Source organism: Agelaius phoeniceus, chromosome 3, assembly GCF_051311805.1.
Source record: "Agelaius phoeniceus isolate bAgePho1 chromosome 3, bAgePho1.hap1, whole genome shotgun sequence".
NCBI classification, from domain to species: Eukaryota; Metazoa; Chordata; class Aves; order Passeriformes; family Icteridae; genus Agelaius; species Agelaius phoeniceus.
In genome coordinates this window covers 7,247,301-7,273,348 of record NC_135267.1, presented here as the reverse complement: position 1 = coordinate 7,273,348, position 26,048 = coordinate 7,247,301, and the positions used below count along the sequence as shown (strand labels likewise).

Sequence of the window (26,048 nt, the reverse complement as noted above, 5' to 3'; positions counted from 1 at the left end):
TGACCATTACTACTAATGTTTGAAATGCCTGATACATATTTTGACAAATGGGTTCCCAACTACTGTGCCCACTGCTCCAACTCCACTGCAGTGACTGAGGACAAGAGAAGGTAAAGCTGATGCTCCTTGAAATCTGAAGAGTTAGATGGACTCTAAACAAAAGCCACTCTTTGCTTTTAGTATAAAAATGCCCATAACAAAGTCTTTTATCAACCAGTTTTTCTCTGATTAACAGCTTAAGCAGATGAAACTATTTAGCAACCCAGAAAGATAAGCCCTGTACAGAATTTATTAAGCAGAAAAAAAATTTACAGACACACATATATATTTTTAAAAAAAATATGATTATGTGTATATATAAAATTGAATAAAGGATCAGTTTGAGGAGAGACAGAAAAGTATGGGTTGGGATAATAACAGTTCAAAGTTTTGATTTTTTACAGCACTTCAACGAACAATAAAAGCCTTGAATAAATAGTTTCATAAGCTAATTTAAATAAAATACAGTATTCTAAACAGTTACCCGCAGTCTATAACAATCCAAAATAATATTGACACAGCATTTTACAAAGACCATTTCACTATCAATCCTTTAATGTCATTATTCAACCTGTTCTTTTGACAGTGCTCTTTACACCGTGTTCTCAACAGTTGGTAACCAATGCCTATATTCAATCCACATATATAGATATATAAATACATTTTTTCATTGAAACATTTTTCTCAGCACAGTTAAAAGGAAGACTTAATTATATCCATGCTTCCTAAAGCAAAGGCATATAGACACTGTGGGTGGTTCTTGAAACCCTTCCCTCCCCTCTTCTTGTGGTGGTCCCTAAGAATCTGGCAGCAGGAACAGCTCAATATACAGCTACAAATGCTGAGTCTGAAAACCATATATTCCCTGTGTTCCCACGGCACAAAGCTCAGCCACGGATGTCACCACAGACAAGCGACCACCACAATCACCGTGAAGCTTCCAGTTGAATGAAAAGTCATTGGAAAAGAGAAAACCATAGAGGAAAAGGGGGAAAAAAAGTCAACAGATGGAGAAAAACAGAAAGAAAAAAATCGTATTGATTGTGTTGCACTGAAGAAAAGATGCAGTTAATGTCACCAGAGAATCAATTCACTAAAGAGGGAGGTTAATGGGAAAGTTATCTAAATGGCTTTGAAAAGAAGAGTAAAAAGATTTTAAAAACTTGCTTCTCCAGTATCTATTACACCTTTAAGCATACTTTTGATGAGATACTACTTTTATTTTCATCTGTTCAGAAAAATTAAGTAAATCTAAACTTGGATAACTGCCTAGTCTGAAAATCCAGACATGAAAAAGTTTTTAATTATTTTCTAATAAACCTTTGATAATGTATTCTGGTTTGTTACAATATTATTTTAATGCCTCCACCAGAATAAAGTGTAGATTAAGACAAAATATACAAGTTTATAAGAAATATATTAGAAGACACTAAGTCCAAAGAGGACAATTTTTAATGTCTGACTACAATCTATTTTTCCTTTAGAAACCATTTTAACAATAGTTTCCTGAATTATCATCATTTTAGAGATCACAAATTGAAGTCAAAGCAATTTTATAGGCATAAATATAAGTTTTTTGGAGGGTGGGACAAAAGAATAGTTATAAGAGGCCTAAACTTTACTTCAGAAAGTGTCTAGGGTTTGCACACTCAAAGGCCCAGAGTTCTCATTGATTTCAAGCAAGCAAACTGTTCAGCAGAACCCTCATGCTGATCACTGGATTTTTCTGAATGCTCCTCTCTATAAAATGTGTGGATTTGTAATCCTCAGCTTGCCTGTGATTACATATGAATGAATTCTCCAGGGAAAAAAGAATTAAATTCTGTTCCCAAAGGCAGTATTGAGCCGCCTAAATTATAATATTTCTTGAAGCACATTCATTCTTGATTTATCCCTTCAAGAATTAGGACTGATTTTTCACTCCACACACCTGACACTAAAACACACCCAGCCTGGGCACAAAGACAATAGTCTCACAGAAGACAGCGATGAGAGGCACAGAGTGATTATAAGCTGAATGGTAAGTATGTAAGGAAATTATGATTGTACAGCCAGTCTACAGCTCTGACACCTTCTAAACTTCAAATATTCAACTTCAAATGGATGCAACTGCTTCAGAAGTAAAACCTTTAGGTGTGGTATCCCAGGTTTTCAAAACATGCTTGTAAATTAAATTCTCCTATACCCATATCTCCTCTGTATTTTGAACCAATGGAACATCTGTTGACATAGGAAATTTGTTAAATTCTCAGTGATCCAGCATCAGAGAGAAAATTATTTTACTGAATGAGTTTCATGAAGACTTCAATAGCACAGATGTGCTGTGGTTCTGCAGCCTCAGGAGTTTAGTCTACTTGGTGGAAAAGGGTGATGCTCTTCCTCATTGTGGCTGCTAACATTTCTACAGGCAAACTCAAAAATGGCACTAAACAGTCTGGTGAATTAGTTGGTTTTTTAATAGCTTAAAGCTGTATTAGAGCATGAACACTTAATATAGTGCACATTACATTCGAATAATGAATGAGTGGATTTAGTCAAGTAAGAGAATAATTAAATTCACTTATTGGCTAAATTGACTAATCAGTGAACAGAGTATGATGATCTCTACCAGTCAAGCCTAAACCAGCACTGTCCTTCCCTGTCCATGATCCTTAGCAGTAAGAATCACATCTCTCATGGGCATCCATCTTTCCAGGTCACTTTCCTTTATGCCTGAACCTTTCTTGATCATCCCTCTGTTTTGTTCTAATTCTGCTTCTTCCTTTTTTTCTTTCCATATTGCCATGCCTAAATTTCTGCTTTGTATTCCTGTCTGCAGTACAGCAAACCTTGAACAAGCTTTCCTCAAGTCCTTTATCTGACAACCCCCAGCTCCACCTGACCACCTCTTCAGCTTGTCATTCTGCCAGCACAACCTACCCTTCTTTTCAACTTCTGATTCAATTTGCTTCTCCAGATCCCTTCTCTGAATCACCTGGCCAGCAGGATATCTACTCACCATTCTTTCACAGATGCCTTGCACAAGCTCTGTGCATGCTCCATAAGCAACATGCTTCTTTTTCTCTCTCATCCTTTTATCATCTCCTACCCCACTTACCCTGTCCAGGTGTTCGCATTTATTATGTCAGGTTTTGGCTTTTTCCCCAATCTCTTTCATTCTGCCACACTGTTTATAGTCACTCTCCCAATCACATTTAATGATTCCCAGATCCCTCATTTTCTTCCAAATTACTTGCTTAGACTCTTACCCTTCCCTCCACTGGCTCTGTGTATCAGTCTACCCCCACATCTCCTCAGAAGCCCACGTTGTTTTCTGCACTGAGCTCAGACAGCTTCCCCAGCTCTCCAGCAGGGGAGAACACTCACAGCACAAGAACAACTGAATGACACTACAACACCACCTGTGTTACAGGAGAAAATGTGCTGAGGGACCAGATCTATTAAACTCTGGAGTGTGCAAGTTGTTCAGTAAAAACTGGGCCAAATTCAAGCAGACGTATACAGGAACAGACAAGCATATTCCAACACTCCAAAACCCACTGAATTTCACATCCCTCCTTTTATGTGTAAGAACAGCACCTACTTTAATTTCTCTTTTTCCAACTTTTTTTTTGTCCGGGTTGAATAAATGTAGGCTTTTTAAGCTTTTAACAAAAACGAAGCAAGCAATTAGCACAACACATTTCTGTTCTGCTGTCCGAGATTGGTGCTTTTGTCAACATCTGAAAAGAAGGCCTACTGATGGGAAGCATCATCACTGGTATTCAGACAGAACTGTATTACATTCACACTTTCAATAAGGGCAGTTAACTACCACATTCACCATCTGCAGCTTTGGCAAATCTACATAAAAATTGTCATCCCTTAACTCCTGGAATAACTTGTCCATAACTGCTTATGAGTTTCTTTCATTTCATTTGTGCTCGACTGCCTTTCAAGTTAAAATGCATCCATCCTTCCCAATGATTTTTTTAAATTCCCTCTGTACCTTTTCAGTAGGGTGTGTATGATACTGACAGTTAAGTACTTAAAGATGGTTAAACTTGCTGGTGCTAACACTCATGTATCTATTGGTATCTCCCTTTATCTTTTGGACAGTTAGTGGAAAGCACTACTTAAAATAATGCTCCAAAATTTAAAAGAGCTTTATGAAAAATGGACACGTGGTTAGCAATACTCCATACTTTTCTTACCTTCTGTTCTTTTTGGAAACTGTTCTCATGTGTTAACAAGTATTAAACAAGGGTAAAAAAAAGTACTTTGACATTTCAGTGTATTTCTAAGATCCTGATACTGGGAGAAATCTGTGACAACTGTTTAATTTTGAATCAAGCAACTTCTGTGTACAACAAAATATTGCAGAACTTTATATTGATTTCCAATTCAGTGCTTTGTTGTTAAAAGATGCTGATACTACACCAGTAAATTCTGTGCCAATATCTTCTCTAGCTTATCACACATTTCTCTTAAGTTCCTCATTAAGTTCCTCATTAAGTTCCTCATATTTACAGGTACTGGTAAGACAACAGCAAAAAGAAATTAAAAACCTTTTGCATTAAGTAACTTTGATCTTAATTTGCAGAGCACATAATTGTTACACTTATCCCTCCTAAAACATATATCACAGTTACAATACTTGTAAGCTTTGAGACTAAAATTACATCCAAAAAATCCCATTTCCTGAATAAGTGCAGATCAACAAATGCTATTGTATGAAATAATACATTACATTGATTGCTTACACAATACTAATTCGTAATCATGCATAAACTATTATATACTTGTAAAAATCTCTTACTGGTACATTTTAAAAGGTTGGACTTCAAGAACAGAAAAAAGCATTCTGAAAACATCTTCAATTTCTATCAGTTTTGGAGTTTTACATATAAAAAGTTTTTGGAATACAAAATAAAAGGTAACTTAAAATCTGCTGACACTTTCATATTTTTTTTAAAAGTGTAGAAAATAACATGTGAATATTTTTACTATGATCATCATAATAGCAAAAGAGTACAGAAATTTCAGAATAAAATTTCTAGAGAATAATTTTTCAGGAGTGACTAAGGGCTCAATCTTACCTTCTTGAAACCATGCAGGGCACAGTAAAGAGCCAGGAATGAATGAAATCTGAAATTCTGGTACTGACATTTTAGTTCTCCCTCCAAAATACTCATATGAAAAAAAACCCAAAACAAAAACCACAACCCCAAAAAAATCTGTACCAAAAAAACCCAATAAATCAACAGAAAAAGAATTATCTTATTGGACAAAAAGTTATTTCTGCAGTACCTTCAGTGATGATAGCACTAGGACACACATCTTTTAGCAGGTCTCCCAAAGTATGCAACTGTCCTCCTGAAGCAATTGGTCGAAATAGCTTCTGTATAAAAGGTCTCTCTGTTGTTGCCTGTTTCAATAAAAAATAATCAAACCAAACAATTAAAGGACCATGCAAATATGTAGTATTAGCACTTCAGACAGGTACACAATAGGACAGAACTAAAGGCTGCACCAGAAGAAACATCTGGTATTTCCACATTCCCCCTGCCTCACACCTTGCATTTCATTCATATCATGAAATGCAGGGAAGTTTTTGTTTATTAACGATTACAAGTAGGCTGTCACTCCAGAAAAACTGTGAAGATAATTCATAGATATAGTGTCATGGTACAAGAGTGTTAATTTTTTTTTAAAGCCCCAAATCTTCTGTTATGGGAATACAACACACTTTAATAAAAACTATTTTAATATACCCTTAATTAAAAAAAACCAACAAGCAGTGAGCACAAACTTAGGAGTTCAACATATCCTTATATATTTTGCCAAGCCAAAGCAATACTTTACCCTTACAGATCAACAGATGATTTTTGCTCAGTTTTTTTTTAAATATCAAAAATATCAAACTATTTCAGCTGCAAGAACCACTACCAACTTACAAAAAAAAAAGTGTTGTGCTTTGACAGACAATCCAGAATCTTCTATTCACTTAAGGAATCAATCATATGTAAAGAACATACATGGCCCACTTCTGCTGCAGATATGTAAAGGAATCCAGAATTATTTCAACTATGCATCTTTCAGTTTAAAGCCATTCTCTTTCTCCTATCATCACATGCCCCTCCCCAGCTCTTTTGTGGGCCACCTTTAGGTACTGGGAGGTCTCTTTGGAGTATTCTCTTCTCCAGGCAGATCAAGCAGAACTCCTTATTCCCCATATCCCTTCGCATTGTTTCCAGGACAATTTGCTCCATGATCTTTGTTGGGCACTAAAGTTAGACTGACTAGCCTGTAGTTCCCCATGTCTTCCTGATTTCCCTTTTTAAAAACTGGGGTTGCATTTCAGTAGGAACTTCACTGGACTGCCACAACTTCTCAAATATGATGGATGGTGGCTTAGCCACTTCATATGTCACTCTCCTCAAGGTATGTGGGGGTGTCTCTTACCCAGTTCCACAGACTTCAGATTCCTTAGGTGTTCTTGGATCTGATCTTCTAGAGTGGGCAGTTCTTTATTCCTCCAGTCCTGCCTTTTCCCTTTTGGGACTTGGGCAGTCTGGCTGGAATATTTGCTGGTGAAGACTGAGGCAAAAAAGACACTGAATACCCCCACATTCTGGGTAAACAGGTGTCCCATTTCTTCTGGAGAGGGCTTACAATTTTTCCAGTCTTCCTTTATCCCTGACATTCCTATAGAAGCTCCTCTTGTTGCCCTTAATGTCCCTGGCCAAATTAAATTCTAGCAGATCTTCAGAACTTATTTAAGAACCATGTTTCTGTTAAGGTAGCTCTCTTCTTTGGGTACCTGTAAAAGCAGCCCTGGGGCAGCAAGAACCTAACATTGCAAAGACAGGCAAAGTTGTTTTGACCCTTTCAAATTTAGTTTCCTACCTTTCAGAAAGTATCTCCCATCCTACTATGGTAATTAAAAAATAGAAACAACTCACTATCAAGAGGTATGTTATTTCCCAGTGGGGGTTCATGGGCAAAAAAACCAATCACTCAAACCAACAAATGAAGAACAACAACACAAGTGTCCCTCACAGGCAGGGAGTCTTGGCCTAAGAGTGGTGCTCTAGCTCAGAAGGAATTCCAGGGCAGTACAGTGCAGAACTATTGACACACAACTACTTGTTACTTCTTGCTAACAGTCTTCAAATATGGAAAAAGTGTCTTTTCCCAGTTTTTCTCATGAAGACTGATCAAAAGTTGTTTCCTAGCTGCTCTAGTCACTTCCCTATGTCCTCAGGGTACCTTTATGGGGTATCATCAGTGCTAATGAAATATCTGAACATTTGAAAAATTTTGGGAGGCACACAGCCAGCAGGATGCATCCACCTCAGACAGCTCCACACTTGAAAAGTGAACTCTGGCACATTATGCTGAACAAATATACATGCAAAACATAACAAAAAAAAAAAAAAAAAAGGAAAAAAACCCCAATCCCTCTAAAACATTGTTATAGTCAAAGCAATTTAGTACCAGGTTTAGTTTTTAAAAATAATTGGATATTCACAGAAGTCCAGTCATAACTCCCAAGTGCTTAACTCCTGAAGTAGCAGAAGTGGAAACAAACAGAAGTAGGTAGTCTATTTATTAATAAATTATGGACAATTTTACCCCTAGCTATAATAATTTAATGCCAAGAGGGAAAAGCCAAAATTTTATTTTCTCAAGTCTCCCACATAGTTGCTGACTGCTGCAAACAATATCCTTAGCTGCTATCATGAAACATTATAGAAAATGAATTCAGTTTTGCATTTTAAGTGTTAAGCAACACAGATGTGGTAAAGTAAATAAAAATCACTGGTGTTCATCAATGTTAAAATGATAAAAGTAACTGCCTGTTGTTTATACAAAGACTGTGGTTCACAAATCTAATCCTACAGGCAGAGTATTACCCCAAGATGCTTATACACTTCTTCCCTCACAAGCAGCAGATGCTTTATGCATTAAAAGAATCAAAAGAAAAGTCCCATCCTACATTCCACAATATTTAGAGGATAACTTTTCCAAGTGTATTAGTCATACAGGAGCACAGTTTCAGAAAAACCTTGCCATCACCCTTTCTCATGTGTAGCAATATAAGCCCAGCTTGACCACAACTTTCTACTCCTGTACTGGCATCCCTGCAAGTCCTGGCCAGGCTGGATGGAGCTTTGAGCAAAATGGTTTAGTGCAAGATGGCCCTGCCCATGGCAGGGGGGTCAGACTCAATGACCTTTGAAAGGCCCCTTCCAACTCTATTCCAAACTATTCTATGACTCCATTTACTACAACAAGACATGAGGAACAGCCACCATGAATAGCTGCTTTTATAATGTTGTGTTTTGTACAATATTTGCTTAATCAATCATGAGAAAATCTAATCTGACCCACAAAGATATCACTGCATAACTGATAATGATTTTAAATAATCTACACCAGATCTAAAGCAAATATTCATACAATATCTATCATTTTGCCAGCTAAAATGATCATACCTTCAACAGAAAATTGGAATTGTTAAAATTATTTTATTTTACAGTGTAGCCTCCATGTAGCTGTGAGCTGTTCAAGATTCTGGATGCATTTGCAGGATACAACAGGTGGAAGTCAATCAGCAATTGCCAACCTCTGCAGAGAAAATGCCTTCAGGTATATGAACATATGAAGACAATCACTAAGCCTAAAAATTTCAGGGCATTTTGTACTGATCATATCCACAATTTACTATCAAATTATTGAATTTATATGAAAGCAAATCTTCATCTCTGAATTCATATACTTTCTAGAAAGCTTGACTTAACTGCAACTGCAATTTCTGCTGCAATTTCTGATTCTTCTCTATTAGTACATAGCACCATAGATCTCATGATTTGCAGAACAAATGAAGATTTTACTCTTTTTAAAATCAAGTTTAAGCCCTGACAATGATAGGAGAGTGAGGGTCAAAACAAATTACACCACAGTGAGAAAGATTAAAGTTACCTATTCAGGAATAGTGGCATTGAGAAGAGTTATAGGTGAGGGCAAGTTTTAAGAGGCCCTCTAATGCAGTGCAAAGCCTCACAGATCACAGACAATCTATACAGTCACATGCTATGCTAACAAATGTAACTCTTTCTTCCCTATCATCGTGGCAAAAAAAAAAAAAAAGTTGTCAGCTTGCCTGGTCCTTTTCAGAGTCAACACAACATCAAACACTGCATGAAATCCACAATTTAATTAGTCAGATACTTTACACAGGATGCATCTTAAAATGAAAAACATAACTCACAAACCACTGGGTTTTAATCTGGAAAAATCGCAGTTACCACTATTTTCATCAAGAGGAAGGGATTTGGATTTTCTGCCTAAACACTCAGCTGCTCCTCAATATTCAAACAAATAAAAGTTACCATACACACTGAACCCACAAAGTAAAAAAGAAGTTCTTACAATTCCCAAATGTGTATAAGCTGGCAACCTAAAACAATAAAAGCTGAGACCTCCCTACATATTCCATTATATTTTCAGTAACTTGTCAAATTCAGTCTGTTCTGCTTTGTAATGAATAACTTTATATTAAAAAAACTCACTTAATTTCATAGAACCATTTTGTTTAAACTTAAACTCAACCAAGAAGCTTTAGAAGTAAAAAGAGTTTGCACAATAATGCAAGTTATTATATATAAAAAAGAAAGAACAGGAAAATAAAATTATGCAAATATTTGCTAAAATACATTTTTTCCATACATTTTAGATGTCTTCTACTTTTTAGAAATGTTTTCAAATAACAATCTCAATGTACAATTTAAAAGTGACTAACTGAAAAGCTGATGAGTTGCTGTAGTCACAGAACCATCACAACAACATGCCTGTCCAAAAGCAAGATACTGCAAATCCCCATCTGAAATACTGTTCTTCCACTGGTGCTGAAATGTTGGGATTTTGCTGGAATTTCAAGGTGGGCACCTTTGACTTCTTTTTGCTTAATATTAGACCAGACTCATTGAGTATTTAATTGTGGAGATGGTACAACAATGTTTCTGGGTGGGAGTTGATGGGTTTTTATTGTTCTGTTTCTTTCCTTTTAAAAACCTTTAAAAAAAAACTTCCATCTCTTTCATAAAGATGATTTTCAGCTCAACAAGCTTAAGTACACACAGAAATGATCTTGTTTTATCTATCTGAAATCTGTCACCTTTCAAACTCCATTAATATTTTTGAGCTTCTATTACAAGAGGCATAAAACATGAACATATGAGATGTCTTTATCCTGTAATTGTTGCTCCTCTCCTCTTCAAATCTTCCAAGTAATAGAGGGCTTCTCCCAGACAACCCACTGCTTTATTCTATACCTTTGATAATTTTTCTATTTTACTTACTCTTTATGATGATGGGACTGGAACAATATTCCAAAAAAAAAAAGACTATTTCTAGTATTTCTTTAGTCTCTGCAAAGTCCAGCAAGTAGATGTTCTAGTTATGATTGTGTGCTTTGAATAAGGTTGGCACTGCTTTCATTAGCATTCAAAATTTTGAACTGTTTATCTGCAGTACCACATCATTGTTCAGAGAAAAAAGTACAACTAAATATAAAACAGAATTTTTTTTTTTTTAATAAAAGAAGCAAGTAACGCTTTTATATGTCCAACACATAACTAAAACCCATAAGACAAAAAGAATAGACATTCTCAACACACCTACCCAGAATTACCACAAAAATTGAGTCACTGACAGGATGTGCTGTGGGTTGCAGGACTAGCTATAAAATAAACAAATATGTTAAATCAAATTACCTGTTTTTCCCATACTACATTTTAAATCTCTCTAATAAATTAGATATTTTCAGTGGTTATAAAAATCACAACATATATACCTGAGTTTAAACTATAGAAAAAAATTAATCCTTTCACCTATTTTGGAGTTTGCATCAGAACTTCTACAGTTATATGTTGTAAAAAGGACTCTGGTTTCCTAATTGAATGGAAAGTCTTAATTATGATGGACAGGAATTTTACACTCCCTACTATTCTTAAGAGGCCTGAAACAACAACAACAACAACAACAAAAAAGATTCAATGAACAGGCTACACTTCATACATTTAATTACATTAACTCCAGTCACCTCAATTAGTAGTGCAGAAGTTTATCACTAGATTGAAGCTAAAGATGATTCCATGAATGCATGCACATATGCTTTAATATGGTCATGCTGAATGGGCACCTCTAGAATGACACTTCTGTAAAACTCCTTAGATGGGGAGGTAATCATGGTATCAATCATATGTGTCAAGGAATCACAACATCAAGTCAAGTGAAAATTCTGTAATTCTTGAAAGCACTCCTAACACTATTACACAAACTGAGAAACATTTAGGTGGTGTTGAACATAAATGATCAATTTAGGTGGTGTTGAACATAAATGATCACTGGTTTAAAAGCAAGATGAATTACATGATGTGTTTTCTTGGTGGAAGCTTTAACAGACCTTAACAACGGCCTCCATAACATGTGGCAAGTATTATGTCAAGAATTGATGCAAGTAATAATGCTAAAATTATCTAGTATCTTAGCCAAAACTGTAGTCAAATTAAAGCCACAACTAGAATTATAAACACATCTGGAATAAGGTTAAAATTTTATGTAGTAGAGCTTATTACAGTTATGTCTAGACAATAATATTGAACCATTTTTGATCATGAATGGTTAAGGACTATTCTCCTAATTATTCATGGACAACAACTTGTGTCTTCCTTGATGCCTTTCATTAAACAGAGCATACTTATGAAGCAATTGCAGTTCTGTACTAACTTTGTACACAACTAACAATAGTTTAGCATTATAAACCTACAGAGAAATATGGCAACTATTTCAGTTAATTCTCCCTTACATTGTTGAGGGCAATTACTTGCTCATCCTTAAAAAGATTAAAGAACCATTTAAAATATCACCCTTCTCCATATTATTTAAACTGGCAGAGAATGCTTCCTTACAATCTTATAGAAAAAAACTTTACATAATAGCAACAAAATGAGTAATTAGAACCATATAAAACATTTGAAAGTTAATGTCCTACCACATGTTCTAGTTATCTGAAAGAGATTTGTGTAGTTAGAAAGCATCCTTAAAAAACTGATTAGAAATTAAATGTTCTGAGTGCACTGTGACACTTCAGAATTGAACACATTGCTTAAGTTTCTGTAACTGTTTATGAAGATGCATCATGTTGTTTACACTGATTTTGCACTCAAAATACTTTCTGCTGTTCAGGCAGATTTTTATACACGCTGAGGAGATCTCCCCACCCCCAAAATTCTTCTTCTCTAGACTGAACAGTCGTAGCTCCCACAGCCTTTTTTTCACCTCTGATGGTAGATTCACTAGTTCCTCAATCATCTCAGTGGTCCTTTATGGTACTCTCATCCCATAGCTCCATGTGTCCCTTGAACTGCCCAAAACCAGACTCCAGGTGCTGTCTCACCAGTGTGGAGTGAACTGGAGGGATCATTTCCCTCAAGTTGCTGACAACTCTCATCCTGCAGCAGCCTAGGATATAATTTACTTTCTTTGTCATAGGTCCCACTGCTATGTGGGACCTATGACAGGGAGTCATTTGTGGGTCATTTTTAACAAGAGTATGTATTGCCAAAAGTTCCAATTCCACACAAAAAGTTGCAGAAGTACCACTCAAAATGCCTAACAAGCATGGCTGAATCACATTCTGGCTGTTGCCTGGTCTTTCAAATTATCTATCAAATTTTCTTGTGCAGAGAAAATAGCACTGTATTCTCTGAACAACTGGATCTGCATATTTTTAATGTCAGGTGAATTGGACAGATCCTAGAAGCAGAAGAAAGTCAACACTTGAGACACACAGAGCTGACAGCAGGCAACTGTCACAGAGGCAGAAACAGCAGAGATAAATACAAAAAACAGCTTCAAGAGGCAGTTTTGTTGAGCCCTGAGAAGGCAAACACACCTACAATAAAAGCATGGCCTCAAAGTAATACATTTCCTTCCCAGGAAACAATTTGTATTTGTAACTGGTAAAATATCAAGATATCTGAAGAGTCAGGGACAACAAATCAATAGTGCTCTTCATTCACAGCTGCAGTGCTTTATGTGCACATGCAGACCTAAGCCTCACTTAGGAACTGAGCAATTGAATACTGACTACCTATCAAGTAAACAACTTTAGAAATGGATTTACATCCACAAAAACAAACACTACATTGCTTGCTTAAGAGCAGTGAGAAAAACAATACTTCATAAATCTCTTTCAAGCTACTTCAAACCATTAAATCCAATAATTTGCTGCAGTTTTCTACACTAATGATTAACCAAAAGGAGCTCCTTTAATCAAGGACAGCAAAATTAAAAAAAAATTGTTTGCTAATTCATATTGTATTTCTAGAGTGTGGTATCATATCCCATTTCCTCAGAGGTCTGTTCCATTCCACATTTACCTGTAGAGAATTTGCTTTTAGTCTTCTGGAAAATGCAAATAGAAGTCTTGGTACTTTCCAAAAACAGAACACTTTCTATATTTTCTAATCCTCAATTCTGTGCAAAAGTTAACCTACTTTATTCACCTATTTTATTTTAAAATAAGTAAAGATGAAATGCTGATATTGATAAGTCAAAACAGGTACTGTCTGTGGCTTTCATTTCTGCAGAGTTTTGCATCAGCATCGTAAGATAGCTAGGTTTAATTCTGTAGGCACTGCTTATGCTGCACAGCCACAGAAATAACCCTTGAAAATGACATTCCTCATTTCTCTGAAGAAAAAATTATGTACCAGCTTTTTCCCTTTTTCTGAGGAAAGCAGCTCACCAATTTTTTTTTTTTTTTGCTACTACATCAGAGCTCAAGAGCCAATCTCTAGGGAATACAGCTCAGGGAAGCTTCAGGTAAGCAAAGTCCCTTTTGCCACAACATAAGAACTTAGCATTATAAACCTACAGAGAAATATGTTTTATTACACAGTATGTGATAAAAGTGGCAAATCACTTTGTGTTGACTACAGCAAGTGAAATGGAAAAGTAAAGTGATCAGCTTTAATGATCAGAGGAAAGGCAGCATTATACTAAAGAACAATGCAATCAAATTAAAAGATCTGCAAGTAACTGTACACAGACCCAACTCAACTGAATTAATGCTTCATTCATTGTCTTCATCACAGCCTCTCAATGTATTGATATTCTTAAGAATAAAGATTCAAGGTTGAGGTTAAAAGTGCAATTTCTAAAAAATTGCATACATACACTAACTTTCTTAACAAATTTAGGATGATAGATGCATCTACAAGGTTACCACCTTAATGAAACAGTTAAGGGAGCCACAAGGATTCAAACCTCATGGTTTAAATTCAAACTTGTAGCACGAACCCAAACTTATTTGCACTCAACTCCAGTATTGTAAGACAATTCAAAGAAAAGACAACAACTGAAGAGTTTTATACAATACCAATTGGTTAAAAAGCTAGCACCAATTTGTAATTGGGGGGTGCATAAGAGGTAAGATTAAGGTATTTTCAAACTGCCAATGGACTTTTTTCCCCCCACACAAAGTGTCCACTATTCCATTGTAATTCAATATCTACTTTGACTTCATTTAGTAACTAGTAGGATTCTACTGGTTTTTCATATACTTAGATTCTTCTGGGATTTACAAACAACTTAAGTATTGGAAGATAAAAAAAGGAGATTTAAAAAAAAAATACTACCCATTTTATCCCCAATATGCAGAATCCAGTATATCCCTATTTTTTTTTAACTAGATATAACTCAGAACCTCAACAAACTGTTTCTCATACAAGCAGAACTACTTTATTCATTGTATGCAAGCTACATCTACGTTCAACCCAGAAGAATTACTGAGGCTCCTAGTGACAGGCCTGAACTGGTTTAAAACCCAGCAGCTTGGTAACAGGTCAACCACAGCCGAGAATCAACCCAAATCGAGGCTTTATAGCTCCATCTCCTCTGCATCTCCTTCCCTGAGTCCTGTGCAACTTTCACAGCAGCTTTGAACTAGGCAGATTGACAGTTTTACAGACAACCTGGGCATATTTAAGGAAGCTTTAGTCACGTTTTGACAACAGATACGGTTTATCATCTCAGAATTTTTCTTTGAAACTCTGATTGACAGCTCCCATGCTGTACCAAGATTCTTAAAGGCACAAGGGTGAACTTGCACATGGGTTCCTGAAGTCTTTCAAGAGAGCTGCATGAGCACTCCTTCACAGAGAATATGTTTAAAAGTCATCTTTAGCAGCACTGGTTTGAGCCAGCTCATTTCAGTGTGCGCTGTGATGCATAAGAAAAGCTTATGCAATTACGGAACCTCTGGTGGAACTGTGGTGACAGTGACCTTCAACTCAAGGTGAGAACTAGTCAAATTGCTATTACTTTCAGCATAGAACAAAACATCCCAGTTCAGAAAATGAGTCTTGAAGGATCACACTGCCCCTGTGCAATACTCAATGGAAGTGTTTCTTGCTCTTCCCCCCACCTCCCCCAGTCATGAGGCACAAGGAAAAATATTTACCTAACAAAGCTTGAAAAATTTCTTATTCACGAAGCTTTGATTTTGAAGTAATTTAAAACTGGTGAGAGTGTGCTACTGTTTCTTTAGTGCCAAACCATCAGTTATTAGAAAAACTCAGAGTCCATTTGTTTCTCTTCAGCACAGAAATTCAGCTGAGCCCAGCTGTTACACAAATCACTCTTTCACATGATCTTCCTATTCACTCAAACTTCTTCCTTGTAAAAGGAAGTTTTTAAGAAACAAATTGTCTATTTTTAGCAGGTCCTTTATGAAAGCATCATTTTCAATAAATAAGAAAAAATGAAGATACTGCACACAGGTCTGTTCAAGAGCATTCTACACTAGCCAAGAAAATGCTGAAACTTGCTGTGTTGTGTTGCCCTCTTCAGGTCGACAGCATATTTTCTAGTTCTTTTCCTTGACGAGGTATTGCATTGTAACTTCTTTCATAACATTTTTCAGAGCTGAAGTTTCAAGTAGCAGCTAACTTCACCTGTCTTCCACCAATGCGTGAAGCATTTTTTGTTTAATATCCTATAAAAATTAACTTTACTTTTGCCCTTTATATCTCCCTAACCTCAATACTAATTTTGAGGATTATCAAGCTATCAACCAGCATTTGAAAAGATGACTAAAAACCAACTTCAGTACTGATAAGAAAGTCTCATGACAAGAGGCTTAAAAAGCTGAATTGTTTCAGCTTATCAAAGAAAGCTCCTGATACCAATCCATAAGTGAACATGGGAGATCAGAAAGTCACATGACTTTAAAGTGGGGTAAGGCAAAACAGAATCTAGAAACTGAAGTCAGAGAAATTCAGACTTGAAATGCAATGGAGACTTTTCAACAACAACAACAAAAAATTTAATAATCTACTAGAATAAAAAGGTAGATTTATTATTACTTGAAAACTCTACAGGTAGACCCAGTATCTTTCCAAACAACCTCTTTTGATCTTTTTTTTTTTAATAGTTGTCATAATATGGGCTGAATTGTGCTGTTGATTTGCATACTTGCAATGGGTTTTGCAACTGCTTATCTGAGCTCTGCCAATTAATGTGGAAATATGGATGAAACAGTCTTCAATTGCTTGGAAATGGCCATGCTTGAGCTTCTGATTCACTTATTGAGACAGATATTAATAATGTCTTAAAATATTTTATTTCCCACTCCCACTTTTAGAGGACAGGTCATGGTAAACATTTATGTTGATTCAGACATCTCAATACTGCAGCCTTGACATAAAGAGCAAAGTGCTGAATTTAAGTTATATATTATAAGTATGGAGAATTTCACTCATGTTACAAAGGAAGAGAAACATCCTCACAATTTGTGACTGTACAGCTTAATCTCAACATCTTAAGGGACTTATGATAGGAAAACCTGTTCAAAGTTAAGGCCTACTATGTAATTATAAACAATAAAATTGTTAAGCTATTCAAAACTCTTAGAAAATGGAAGCAAAGCAAATGCTCATTCAGTACCAAATAAAGGAAAACACAAACACAGATCATCCCTTCTTGGGATGGCAAACACAGAACAGCCAGCCTGCCTCAAGCAATTGAGACTCTAAAAAAACTCAGGAAAACTTGGCATGAAGACAGCTTCATCCACTTTCCTTCCAATACTTTTGCAATTTTAATCTCAAGAATGAAATACACTATACAGCTGTAAATCCCATACACTCAGAGGACAGACTCCAGAGCATGATGAGGTGGGTGACATCATGCTCATGGAAGAGAGCAAGAAACAAAAATGACATGGGAAGAGAGCAAGAAACAAAAATGGGGAATGAGTACAAATTAAGTGCACAACAGCTGGGACTCAGAATGCTCCCACAGCAGGCAGCAGTTTATCAGAACAGTCTCTATGAGCATGTAGAGACTCCTCTCCTGACTAATATGGCCTGTCACAGTGCCTGGAGCCAAAGACTGATGAAAATTTCCTGCCATCTATCAGCCAGTTTGTTCAATTAGACTGTGAAACATCAGCTGTTCTTATAAACACAGGGGGAAATTCCACAAGCCAAACTAGCTCTAGTACTGGATACAAAAAGCTTGACACCTTGGATTCAAAATATACTCAAAACATTACTATTATTTTCTTTCTTGCCATTAAAGAACAAGTGCAAAAAGCACTCAGTTCTACAGTACTATGAGATAAAAAGGCAAAAAAGCTTTTGTGCACCTGTCAGTTAAAGACAACAAAGCAGCTTACACCTCTGAAGAGATGAAGTGAGGAACTTCTTTTTTGACACATCGAATGAAAAGCATCACAAAAATATAATACTATTTTTAAACTGTCTCTGGTAGAAGAAGTTTCCACCTATGTCAAAGTTTATCTGGTTCAAGTTCCATACAACACAGCTAACAGAATACGACAACAGCTGGCAATAAAATCGCCAAGATACCTTCACTAACTTTTAAAATTGCAAATGAGTTGATCCTTAGTGATTCTCAACTTTTTTTTACATTATCTACTGTAGATTCCAGGATTCTGGTCCAATCTTAGCTGCTATACTTAAAAGAAGAGATGCTGGACAAGGGTTTTTAAAATTACCTGTGGTTAGTTTAGTTCTGACTTACCCAAGTATGATGTTCATATTTTTGCCATTTCTTTCTCCCACACACCTCATCGGATTTGGTCACCACACGAGGTATGATTCATATTATTCTTTAGAAATGTATTTTAGTAGACAAACTTTACAACTGAAAGAGTTTTTGAGTTTTTAAAATAATGAATTCTTCAGCGAAAAAGATCTATCAAATCACTTTATTGAATGCATTTTTTCTGCAGCAACTTTGCCAATTCACAATTAATTGCAGCTAAGACTGGTTTTTCTTACTTGGTATCATAATCTAGTACAATTTTTTGAAGGAAAACAAATTCATCTCCCTCCTACTGCCAAAAAGAAGAAAGTTCCCTTCACAGAATTTCCTTCTAATAACTTGGCATAATAGAAAGTATGGAGAATACAAGGGGGAACTCTTCCCATTGAAGGCAATTTCCTGCATTATTTCCTGCCATCCACTTGTGTATCCTTAAGTACCTACAAGAACACTGTGGGAAGACACAGGGAATAAATATCCACTGCAACATAAACTCAGGTTAAATTAGGTGTTTATGTAGAGATATATAAGCAACCAATTAGAATACCAAGAGGTCTCCTACCAGCACTAATGGAAATTAAATGCATTCAGGGTAGGGGTTAAATACATCTGAAGAACACTTTGGAATCAGTTATTTTTCCATATGCAAGTTTGTCACTAACTCCTTGTTTGGAATTAAATTATAATCTCACCCTTTCTAAGGCTTTCTGAAAATTCCTTTAAACACATAGAGCAGTACACACACTAACAAACCAAATAAAAAAGCTAGAGACATCTGCACCCACATTTTTTAAAAAAACTGGAAATATTTAGAAATGCTAAGAGCAGCATTACTAAAAATAATATATACCAACCTTCTCAAAGGTTATGTCAGCATCATCTTTATTTATGTTTGGTCCTCAATTCTTAGTTAGATATTTTGGGTTTCAACCATAGCAAGTAAGGGTTTCCAATCGAAAAGGTAATGGGAATCAAGATAAGTACAACTGTTTCAAGTGATAGATGTTATTGATTTAATTATTTTAAAAAAGCTTTATTAGTTTGAAATCATGTAGTATCATAGAAGTCTTCCCTCATGCCCTAAAGATCTGCAACCTATTCAGAGAGCAAAACCTCTTTTTTGCAAACCTATTTACGTGATTTCTATGAAAAGACATTTAAAAAGCCTCACACCTATCAGAGAACAAGCAAATAACTTAGTCACCAACCAAACAAATGCTGTGAGTACCACTTTTCCTGATACATACTTTTAAATTCTTATACAAACCTTGCCATCTGTTGTGATCTCTGTCAAAATAACTGACTTCCGTTCTCAATCTGAGGTTTCATTATGACAGTAAATGTCTTATATCTAACATTAAAAGCTACTCCAGTCCCACTGCAAGACTGTATAGGCTTCTATGGTCATTATAACCTGTTACAGAGTAATATCAGAATATTCAGTGCTATGAATAAAGGACCTTCTTTTCATAGCTATTGGTGCAAAATTAAATATAAATAGATTGAAACATTCCAACAGAGCACAACTGTTTAATTTACAGAGAGGCTACAAGAATTCTGGTATGAGTTTTAACCATACATAATTCCAAACTTCATTGTGACCTTAATGCTATAAAAACTAAGGAGGTGTCCTTAGGAGAAGAAAAAAATGTAAGGATTCCAAAGAATATGTCTCCAAACAAAATGCTGAGAAAAATAAAGTTCTGGTGTATTAAAACAGGAAAAAAAAACACATTCAAAGCTAGTTTTGGGATGTAAGTATACAACTAGAAGACAAAAGTAAGAACTAGATGCAAGACCTATGCCATTACTTCTACCTTAAAAAGCCTACAAGAAAAAAAGCCCATACAGTGGTTGAGGGAAAAGCGTTGCTTCTAAAGTGTTTGGCTTAGAACTTTCACAGGGCATTTTGCATCTAAAGCATTCTTCATAGTTAGTAGCTATTTTAAAAACAGAATTAGGTTGTTGAACTGTTTTTTAAAAAAGAACAGACAAACATTACCTATACCAGCTGTAGCACATTCTAAAGTATTACACACTTGCAACATAATAAATGTTAATTACCTATTAGAATAAGTACAGTCTGTTTTGTCTGCTAATTCATATAACTCAGGGGTCCAGCAAAAATGAGCATGCAAAGTTTTGCCATAATGCTAGAAAAGGAAACATAATTCTGAAAACAGATTACAATATATGACACCTCAGTAGAAGAGATTGATTTTATTGTCTCCTACCTGATAAATTCTAAATGGGATGTATCGAAATCCATTATCTTCTGGAGGATACTCCATGAGTTTTCGATTTATTGCCCAAAACTGCTCAAATTTATCTGTGAAGGTAAAATTAGACTTTGTCAATATCAGTAACTTTTTTTTTTTTCAGCCTAAAGAGGTAAATGAGACACAACTGGAACATCATGCAAGCTTTTCTTACAGAAGTTTAACCTGTATGAATTAATTTTCCCCACATTTCTCTTTCCTATTTAGCCTGAAGCCAAAGGAAGGTCACGTGCATTCTCCTGTGAAAACAGTGATGTGGTGATTTATTGAACTGAAAGAGAAAGCAACTCTAACTCATATCTTATCTCCCACTGTTGAGGAAATACTGGGCTATAAATTATGGATTTCATTACCTCAATTAACAATGCCTGTTTCTCCACTCCCTGATGTTACTGGTTCATACTTTCAGTCTGCTAAAAATATCTAATTGTTCTTAGCTATAACTGAACAATGGGTGTAAAGCACAAAGAAACTAAAGCAAGAGAAATACTTCTTAAGTGGTTTACATTTGAATATGTAGATCTTAAAATAATCTGCAACAATGCATGACATGATCAGAAAATGTACTACCAGATTCATGACACAACCTGAAAATAAAAGTTTATGCTTGTAACACATTTTTGCTATTATCCAAGTAAGTAGGGTAAATAGCCTGCACACCATTTCATGCTATTCATACACTACAAGAACTGAATAGTTTATTACATATAAAATGTACTAATGACAGCATAGGTTTAAGAGTAATAAAGGCTTTTATACATGCAAATCAATTATTCAAATGAAGCAAATAACTAGACCAGAAGTGACAGAAAGAAATACAAAGAGCTAAGATGAATAAAGCTGGTGCTAGCCTTACTGAAGAAAGCAGCTTTAGAAAAGGAAGAGCAGGGGATCAAATTCCTTATAGGTCCTAACTCTCCCAAGACACCAAATACAGAGGATGTTTCCACAGAAGGAACACACAGTCTCCAATTTTCTCTCCTGGGTACAATGTTCAGCCAAGTCTCAAGAAGTTGGGCTCTTACAGAATATACCCATTACAAAATTCAGCCTCAGTGAAACAAGGTAAAATTCAGAAATGTATTCACAGGAAAAAGGTTCTTCCTGCTTCCAAAAGTGCTGATTACACTTTAACCAATTGCAGAAAATGAGTTTGAGATTTGCTTCACTCCAGCATACAGCACAGATGCCTGTCAGTGCACTAAAAGGCACAGGTTAGTATATACTGCAGGGTTTATAATACATTGCTTTTCCTGACTGAATGCAACAACAAGGCAGGAATTTCCAAGAAACTGGGAACAAACTCCTGCCAGGTATGCTGTAGCAGCATTTCCTGATACTTATCTGAGAAAGTACTTCCACACCCTTGTTTCCTGATAGCAGCAAGTGCCTCTTGACAGGCACTTACCTGAGCCACAGTCAGCAGCACCAGGCAGGCACCTGCCCAGCACGAGGAGCAGCCGGGATGCAGGGTGGCACCCACCACCCACTGCCTGCGAGGGACACCGACAGCCCTGGAGCAGACTGCAATCAAACAATCCCACATTTGGCAACCCCAGTCTGCAGAGTCAGAGGTTTAGTCTGAAAATGTCCAACACAAAGATAGATGACTGCCTCCTCCTCAGAGCTCTTTCAGAGGGAAGGTGAAGATTTAGCAAGGTGAAGATTTAGCATGCTTCCTTTTTGCTTGCAGGCAGCACTCAGAATGACTTGTAGCTTTCACTACAGATGTGTGAACAGGCATTCCACAGCAGGCACTGATAGATTTATACTTCAATTACCACTTCTAACTCACTTGAGAAAACTGTTATGGTGATACAAAAACCAAAACAATTCAGACCTACTTAAGCTAGTGAGCTTCAGCAGACTTAAATAAGGAATCTCCATATTTGGAGACATCCTACTTGAACAGAAATAAAACAAACATTAACTTGATTTACTTATTTATGCTCATATTACTGTATGATTATTACTGTAATTAGGAATGAATGTAATTAGTTGGGTGAACAGTTTACTGTTCTCAAAATTCACCAGAAATGAGCATCACATCTTATGGATCAGGAGAAAAAGAAATTATGAACAACTAAAAGACTTATGTCAAAAAATTAGGCATTTAACCCTTGTGGCATGCAAATATGGCAAACAAGGAAGGCTCTGGATGACAAAAAGAAGTTAAACAGTAGTAATGTGCAGTTAACTCACTTCTTTCCTTCATTCCCCTTTCCTCACCTCCTACAAAACATGCCAGAAACCAGGTAATCTTATTTAAGGCAGCTAAAATTAAAAATTTATTCCCCTCAGATTATTCTCTGAACACCCAGGCAGTGCTTAAGACAATCTATTGTTCAAAGTTCTAAAAGTTTCTGTGGTTTCCAAATATAACAGCAATAAACCTGCAACAGTTGAATTATGAACTTGGTGCATTTTGTAATCAAGAATGCTCTGTCAATCCACCTGATATCCCAGGAATTTTAGCTATACATAATGGAGTCAGACATCTTAAGATCTCCACTGAGTACAGAACTGTCTGAAGACCTCTAAACAGATTCCTCCTCACGGCCTTATATTGCTGCCTGCCAAATATCTTTCCAGGGATACAGTATTTTCACTACAGGAAACAGAGTTGGGTGTAAGAAAACTAAGACAAATTTATAAAGCAAGCAGGAGAAAAAAAAGTTATCCAGTTTGCATACTGATATATATGACCTGGCAAGAGCCTTTATTAGCAGAGCATTGGCTGAGTGCCAGAATCCTAAAGCTCCAAAAGTACAAAATCCCAAAGTGACTGCTTTTCACAGAATCCTTAAGATTAAAAGCTTAAACAAACAAACAAAACCACTGACAAATATCCACCCCAATCTCCTTAAAAACCTAAGTGAAAGGGTTCTTCCTTCTCTCATTTTTATGTAGCAGTACCCTCTATTTTTGCAAAGTCTCAAGGAAGCTATTAGTGCTACACTGAGCTGGAAGAGCTAATTAGTTTATTGGCTAGACAGGACAAAGACAGAAGGGACTGGCCGGAAATTTAACAATCAAAACAAAACTGAGTTTTCATCAAGCCAGTAAACAAAGAAGAGTTCTCTACCTATCAGCAAAAGCACTTTACACACTTCTCTCCCTCCCTCATAAAAAGCTTATGCAGTCTGCATGACATCTAAACCACCCTAACAGTCAAATCTGATTCCTTTTGTTTTTCACAGCTTGAAGTGTTAGAGTTTCTGTATTAGCAAAAAGAGTACTTGCAAAAGGCAGATGTCCCTATCTGAATAACAATATTTAAAGTAATGACAATAAGATTTGAATAGAAGTGAGATTAGTGACAGTACAGAAGTTTGATATGACTCCACTAATCATATTTCTTAAACAAGAGATGATGATTCTACATAAATTTGCCTAAAATGAAAAATAAAAACTTCTCTATGTATTTTATATCAAAGATCAGAAAGTTAATGGCCAAATAATTGAGAAATATATCAGCCAAGCTGCTAATATTTATAACTATTTATTGCTTAGAAATGCAGTCACTGAATGCCCAAAAGACAGACATCAGCCTTCAGTACTACAGAGATGCACAGAATCTATGAGTTGGCAAAACTACAAAGAATTTATGTCAGCCATGACAATAATCTCAGTACAAAAATTCATTAAGCAACAAAGCAAACTCAAACATAAATTTGCAAATACAGTATACCTACATTATGCATGTAAGGTTCAGAAACCAATCAGTAAAATTATTCCTGTCCTTAAAGTACCCATTAAAACTGCTGAAAAAATTACTGATGGAGGGAAACACTGGGAATTGTTGTTTCCTCCATTAAACCAGACTGGAGATCTGTGGAAACCCAGGGCACCAGGAATACTTCTCTGTCTGCTCTGGGGTGCCCTGACCCCAGGGGAGCACTGACTTTGATCCTCATTCATGGAGAAAGTTTCCCAGACTTCAAGATAGACAAGAATCCACAAAAGTGTGAAATAGATTATAGAGAGTAGTGTAGGTGCATCACTTGGTGAGAAATTTAGGTTTTGGGATTTTTAGTATGTTGTGGATGGAAGCAAGATGGAGGGCACAGGTGTAGTCCTGGGTTTCTTCTTCATGCTTCTTCTTCCTTCTTCTTCATGGGTTTGGGTGCCATTTTGTAATTGGGCAGAAAAGTCAACATTGCAGCTCTTTGGGATCAGTTATTGGGTTAAAAGGGAAAATCATCTAGGTGCCAGTTCTTAATTGGATAGTTTAGTCTTAAAAGACCTTGTAACATGAGATTGTTGGCCATTTTGTGCCTTCTAATGAAAAGCTGCCAAACTCACAGTAGTGAGACTGTTTTACTGATAAGAAATAATAAACACCTGAGTCTGAACATGAAATACCATCTCAAGTGCCTTCAATCCAGACCCAGAAAAACCGATAGAGATCCTTTAGCAGTCGTTGAAATTAATCCAAATTTATACCTTGTTATGTTAAAAAGTTCTTGGTAATGCCATTATACTTTGTTGTTAATAGACAACAATTGCTGAACCTCTTACTGTTGAGCAGTGTTAACTAAGGATTAGTCCCAGCTAAGGCCTAAAAGGCTGGGCTCCCTTTTGCCCCTGAGTCTCAGCCTGAAATGGTCCTCAGGCAACCAGAAAAATTAGTTTCACTCATACTAGCCTCTTACAGTCATTTTCTGAAACTCAACTGCTGTCATGCTTCAAACAACTTGAAATTTCACGTGGATCTTGAATTTAGACACGTCCCCTTCACCCACATGAGGCTACAACAGGATGGATCACTGAGAGGGTAAAGGGCACTGCTCAGGTGCTCACCATCAACACATGCATTTCACTAGAGCATAGCTTTAAATCTGCATACACAAAATCTGGGCAATTACCACAGAATGGAAAAATACACCTGCAAATACCTTGCAATGAAAAGCCCTGGTAAAAGCATACAGACAGTTAAAATGAAGTTCCCACTGCAGTGTAGTAGGCAAAAGAACTAAAAACCTCCATCCTAATCTTTATCAATAAAAATATCATAATTGTAAGGAACTATTTTGTTTCTGTAATTGATAATGATGCAACTATCAGAGGTTATCAGATTCTAGAACTGGACTGATTTCAAGAAGGCTGTTGAGAGGGTTTAGAAAACAGAAAGAACTAATACAAAAATGAGTTGAAAGACTTGAAATTCAGAAAGGAAATACTAATTCATGGCCCTTGTATTTCAGCATCTTTTTAGAAAGTCAAAGAAGTGAACAAACTCGTGTAGCCCTTGGGTAGCACATATGCACAATTTTGTCTGGACTATTCATGGTTTCTTCTTGAAGACATTTATTGCAATAAATTAAACAGAAAGCTGGAAATTAAATCGTATCTGTAACTCTATGCAAGCAATACCACCTTGCAGCCTGCATGCAACTATGTTCAACACTAAAGTTTAAAAAACACAAGATTTGTCCATTCTCAGTGGTTCACCACTCTCTAACAACCATATGAACCATGGAATACTTGGGGACAGCACTAAGAGACTGCAGACTCATGTACAAGATGTACAAGAACGACGGAAAAACTTTAGTTTGGCAGTGCCTTCAGAGGTAAAGCTTTGGAATAACAGCTCCTCACCCTGTC

The 26,048-nt window shown here is 36.2% G+C and overlaps 1 protein-coding gene across 9 annotated transcripts in view; it reads right to left on the bottom strand.

Annotated features, from left to right (window-relative positions):
* Positions 1 to 26,048, bottom strand: part of ATG5 (autophagy related 5) — a 122,396-nt gene that overhangs the window by 70,147 nt on the left and 26,201 nt on the right. For 5 of the 9 annotated variants that reach the window (XR_013181726.1, XM_054628865.2, XM_077176529.1 and 2 more), the window contains 2 exons: positions 20,397 to 20,491; positions 5,329 to 5,446 (listed from right to left, as the gene is read on the bottom strand). Coding sequence is in view for 8 of the 9 variants with exons in the window: in XM_054628865.2 (XP_054484840.2) it covers positions 5,329 to 5,446; positions 20,397 to 20,491 (213 nt within the window). In the remaining variant the exon portion in view is untranslated. Of the gene's footprint in view, positions 1 to 284; positions 977 to 5,328; positions 5,447 to 20,396; positions 20,492 to 26,048 lie in introns of those variants that run through there. The other 4 variants (XM_077176532.1, XM_077176533.1, XM_077176530.1 and 1 more) reach the window with 3 other exon arrangements.